This window comes from Alosa sapidissima, chromosome 24 (genome assembly GCF_018492685.1).
Source record: "Alosa sapidissima isolate fAloSap1 chromosome 24, fAloSap1.pri, whole genome shotgun sequence".
Lineage (NCBI taxonomy): Eukaryota > Metazoa > Chordata > Actinopteri > Clupeiformes > Clupeidae > Alosa > Alosa sapidissima.
In genome coordinates, this window is record NC_055980.1 from 24,548,352 (window position 1) to 24,553,776 (window position 5,425).

Consider the following 5,425-nt stretch of genomic DNA (forward strand, 5'->3'; position numbering starts at 1 on the left):
TTGTCAAAGTTTTTTAATTAAACTGCTTATAGGCTATGCCGAAATAGTTTCAACATTTTGAATATCAGTGTCGGGTGAATTAGGAAATGTTCTCAAAGTAGCCTTATGGCTGAAAGCTGCTTGGGATCCCCCCTGTCAAGCAATATAACCATACAAACCTGCTCACTCATTGTTTAAAAAAAAAGTAATTTCGGCTTTGTCGGAACTGGCCATTGTAGGCTACGTAAAAATAAACTTCCAAAACTAACGAAAAATATTTATCTTCTTTCAGTTAATGCAAAAGTTTCCAAAAAGTTAAAAACGGATGACATGATGCGCATCACTGACATAATATGCAAATAATACAGCCTAGATATTCCAATATATTCGAATACATGTGTTTATTTTAGAGGGGATATTCAAACGTCATTTTTGCAATTTTGACAGCAATTTTGACAGCCCTAGTCCACTGTAGGCTACGCCAATCATCTATTAACACCTTCCACCTAACCCCAGTGAGTGGGGGTCGCTATAATGCGTATGAAATAGCACCATTGAGTAGCCTATGCAAAATAGCCTTAAAATCGTTCCGGCACCACTCTCGACAGGCTATGGACAACAGGCTGGTTAAAACGATAGCAAAGTATAGTTATGTTGCATACTTTTTGTGCACTTTCAGTCACCTACACTACGCCTAAATTACGCATGATCCGTCGTTTGACTCCTGAACAGTTTACGTAACTCAGAAGGTTAATTGCGTTAACCCAAACTAAAAGGAAAAACACTTTCCTTTGTTTTTATAAACAGAAATGATATTTCGTGTTGACATCACGCCGTGAAAAAAACGAGATATAGCCTATCCATCCAGAAGCGCGCATTAGCCGACAGAAAGTGGAGGCAGTGGTTCTCAAACTTTGCCATATCCTACACTGGTGTAAAAGGCGTGTATGGTATCATATTTTTTGTAAAGGTCTGCCAGGGATATTCTTAGGCCTATGAATGGTGTGCCTTCTCACAAAAGCATAGTCACTGGGCTCAGCTAGATGTAGCTTTCTCCTTCACCAACCTGTGAGCCTATGAGGCGGTCACGTCGTCGGTGGCACTCTCAGTGGGGTGTACTACGAATCTCGATTAGTGGGTTAGCGAGGTATGTTGCGCTCAAAGCCAGGCTATGCTGTGACACCAAAGTGAATCTGTTTTAGTTTCGCTATATCACCATGGCATCTTATGCGGTCAACCAAACCTGGTCGGGAGGAGGTTATGTGCTAAGTTATAGCTCAAATTGTGTAATCTACCGCACACTGACCAATCAATTGTCTTAAAAACGAAGTTATCACTCGTGTAGGATTCTGTCATATATCTTACAGGTGGAGCTCCGCCTCTACTAACATTTTGGATCTCGAATGCGCTTTAATAGTGCTGTGCGTGCAAAATATCCCACTATGGACGTGCATACCATACAACAACTGATGACAATTGATTTATTTGATGTTATAGGTTAGACACAAAAAATGACCGCAGTGTAGATTAAGCAATCGCTCATGAATGCGGAAGTAATTGTTTTTAAATAGAGGCGGTCTTGTGCGTCTCCACGTTACACGATTGGCCAAAGTCATCCCAACACCGAGAACGCGAACAGATCTGAGCTGAAAGCCTAGTTTGACAAATATATCACATAACTGCAATCGTAGTATCACTTAACGTATACCCCTGAGTCAAGGCTTTGTCAAGCCTCGATATGTCTACATAGCCTAGATATGTCTAACGTGCTTCGTAGTATACCCCACTGGTCCTTCTCATCTGCTGATACAGCAACATAGCATTGCTCCTCATTGCCTTACTCCTTTCCTTTTCAGAATGTTCTTTCTATCCATAATCATAAGTCTTTCTTCAGTGAATTAGCAAGATACCATCAGAAGCCAACAATCATAAAACACCTGTGCGCGCACCTGTTCCCTTGAATTTTCCCTGGGGATCAATAAAGTATCTATCTATCTATCTATCTATCTATCTATCTATCTCCCCTGCGCATGAAGCTGTCTGCGTGATGTAGGCTAGATTTTGTGAGTTCTTTCTATCTGCTTTACTTTTGTGAGTTGCGACCACCTAGGCTATGTTATAGAGACGTTCTATGAGGTACCAGTGTTTAGCTGTGTCACAAAACAATAAGCTTTGTCAGACTACTTTTAAAATGATATTCAGGGCTATATACATTTTAAACATTCGGGGCTGAAGACCCGACAAAGCCTTGCGTTAATTCTTCAGGTGGGAAGTGTCAGGAATTTTCATACGAGAGACACATACGAGAGACACATACGAGGACGTAACAGGAAGGCATTTGGCTGAGCAACGGAAGTTAATATGCTCTATATTTTGTCCAAATGATGTCTGTCTGTCATCGTTGCACTCGGAGAAAACCGGAATGTTTCATTTGTCCTGCGTTTCTTCTACGGCTGCAAACGGGATTCACTCGCAGTTAACCAAATATTTCTTTATTAGGGCAGGCATATTTCTGACTATTAAATTATTTCTAAACCAGTCTGCTAAAGTCTGAAGTGAAGTCTGTGTAGGGTTTTCCAGGCTCCATTTCTTTTTACGAGACACCCTGCCCACAAGAGACATCTGCCGGTTGTTTGGGTTGTTGCAGCGTTGTTGCAGCGTCACTGGAAAAATACAAATTAAAGTCGCGTGATCCCGTGCGCGGACCGCAAGGGAAGCTGGCCAAATCAAAGCAATGCCCACTGTATGTATCTATCTATCTATATTGTGAAGTCACGCTACACATGTTATGTTTTTTCTCCAACAGAGAAGATATTGTTGAATAAAGACCATGTGCAAGCAATATTTCTGTCAAAAGAAAGGAAAATGAAACATGCCTTGATCAAGCAAGGAATGCATCAGGTAAGTCCATGTTCACATTTATGTTTCACAAATGTCCAGGGTCATCACTTGAGGCTTGAATTATTGTGTGCTTGCTAAAATGTGTTAGCTCTAACAATTACACACTGTGACTGAGAGATCTCTGGGTTTGCTTTGTAGAAGAAGTCCTGCTTTGAAATGGCCATAAATGCTAATGGTGTATCCCCTAAAGCTAAATACACAGACGTTGTGACTGACATATTCCTGTGTACTGGGGGGATTGATCCCCAGACTGATGATGCTGCTTGTAAAGGTTTGCAAAATATTTAATCGCATTATGTTTTTTTTCCTAAATGAAGCACAAAACATTTGTGAAGCAGGTTCAGACAATATTGATTATTGTGATGCGTCCTTGCAATCTTCTCCCATTTCAATAGAGAAACAAAATCATGGCGTGGTGTTGAAATAGCAATTTCACTGGATCTAAACAAATTAATCTAACCATTAGTGCAACTCAAACAAAAAGGAGACTGCACATTTTCCATGGTTGCACTAAGACTTTGGAAAACTCTCCCAATGAACCTTAGAAATATATCAACCCTAAATGCTTAGAAATATATCAACCCTAAAAATCTAGGCTTAAAGGTTTTTCCATCTGGCATTTGGCAACTACTGATCCTAAAGTTGGGTTTTGGAGGATAGTATTATTGTTGCACAAAGAGTACAAAGCTTTATTCACAACGCCAGACCAGGTTACTAACACACAAGCATCCTAGGTGAGCACGAGAGCAACAAATCTGTCGTAAACAAAGTCTTACCATTATTTATAGGACTAAATTGGGTATTCTTAATGGATTACATAACATGAACGTAAAAAAGAACTATCATGATAAAGAAAGTTAATTATAAGAAGGCTGTTATTACTCAGACTCCCTAAGGCGGTTGACCTCATAGGTCAATTTACAAGAGAAACTCAAAATAACTCTTTGTAATGACCATCTTTGTAATGTCTACATTTCTTTAAAGGATAATTCCGGTATTTAGCACGGAGTCCCTTTTCTGGTTTGTTTTTGATGAACTAGAGTGGTGGACACTGAAATTTTGACGATGGGTCCTGTCTCCACTTTCTGGCTCGTTTTGAATAGCCTTAGACTGTTTCAGAGTGGCTGGCTATGGGCGTGCACAAACATGCCCTTAAAACAACCCTTAATGTTCATTTTCAAAACTGTGCAACTCACCGAGTGGTTAGCGGTGTTTGTTGTTTATTAAAAACAAATATATCGGCGCAATGTATGATTTCAATCTGTGTTATTTGCTATTGTGGAACTATTTTTTCAGATACCTCACAACCACATATAAACTTCCGCTCAATATTTGAGTTTGAAGCATAGACAGTAAAAGAAGGTCTCGCGGAAAGACTACAACCAAATATAAACAGACCTCCTTTCCGTTTCCGGTAGCACAGTAACATCAAGGAGTAATGAGTCTTCCAAAAGAAATCAATGGGATTTTACAAAAGGGCAAATAAAACACGACTATGCTATTTGTTTTGGAACATCAACGAACGAACGTTCACTCCTACTTACTGAGAAATCAGTAAAATACAGTATGTCGAAAGTTCTTGAAAAACATTCTTTGAATGTTTTATTTATGTACAGGAGAGTCTGGTGGTGCTTTGTTTCTTGAAAGGAACAGCCGCTCAATTCAGGTAAGAAAAAAAATTGTTCATGATTTCCAGTTCCAGAAAAACTGGGTCAGCAACTCATAGACATGTGAATGTGAGTATCTCTCTCTCTCTCTCTGTCTGTGTGTGTGTGTGTGGAGGGGAAATCATTTAGAGGATTTGGCCTCCTTTACCCTGCTATTAACTCATTCATTTCTTCCTGAAGGTTGGAGTTATCAGTTGGGGTGTGCAGGACATTTGCACAGGGGGCTCAGAAAAATCCAGTGCAACACACAGAGACTATCACATCAGCCTCTTTAAAGTACAAGTACGGCAGTTCTTGAAGGACAACGTGAAGGATGGAGTAACATTTCTAAACTGAAACTATGACCTCATATTTTCCAAAACAATTTCTGTCTACAGTGTCAATTTAACTTTTAATTGATTTGATATAAAGGAAATGTATGCTTTTAGTGTATTTAAAACACATTCAATATTGTGCTAACCTGAAAACATTGTGCAAAAAAACTATAAAGATTACATTTTGAATTTGACTGTTTGCATCCATCATGAACCATGTAATTTACAGGAGTAAGCCATACACTTTTCAATTCTTCTATAAAAATAAATGAATGAATGAATGAATTAAAATATATTTTATATAATGTACATACATAGTTGGCTTCACTGTGATTGGTCTTTAGGCATCTTCCAGGTGTATTGCTACTGTAGATAAATGCACCAATGTTAACCAATCAGAAAGCATAATACATGAGAGCAGTAAATAAACGCTTTTCTAATTGGCCCGTGCTCTACAACCCTTTCCTTTCTACGGTAGGGAAGAGTCCACTTTGAAAAGCCTGGTATGTCCCCTAGTCTCGTCAACATGTCTTATTTCAAAGCCAACAATGGTTTTGTATACTG

The 5,425-nt window shown here is 39.1% G+C and overlaps 1 protein-coding gene across 1 annotated transcript; it reads left to right on the top strand.

Annotated features, from left to right (window-relative positions):
• The first annotated feature begins 2,693 nt into the window (after positions 1 to 2,693).
• Positions 2,694 to 5,170, top strand: LOC121700176 (complement factor B-like). Its single transcript, XM_042082980.1, has 4 exons — positions 2,694 to 2,880; positions 3,019 to 3,151; positions 4,497 to 4,546; positions 4,728 to 5,170. The coding sequence occupies exons 1-4, from the start codon at positions 2,725 to 2,727 to the stop codon at positions 4,881 to 4,883; spliced, it is 495 nt and encodes a 164-aa protein (XP_041938914.1). The 5' UTR covers positions 2,694 to 2,724; the 3' UTR covers positions 4,884 to 5,170.
• Positions 5,171 to 5,425: the final 255 nt, after the last annotated feature.

What these genes read in the sequence shown, in the direction of transcription:
- LOC121700176 (XM_042082980.1), top strand. Translation starts at nt 2,725, where the DNA reads ATGTATCTATCTATCTATATTGTGAAGTCACGCTACACATGTTATGTT. An exon ending in TCAAGCAAGGAATGCATCAG is followed by an intron (nt 2,881 to 3,018) that starts GTAAGTCCATGT and finishes TTTGCTTTGTAG; the next exon opens with AAGAAGTCCTGCTTTGAAAT. An exon ending in TGATGATGCTGCTTGTAAAG is followed by an intron (nt 3,152 to 4,496) that starts GTTTGCAAAATA and finishes ATTTATGTACAG; the next exon opens with GAGAGTCTGGTGGTGCTTTG.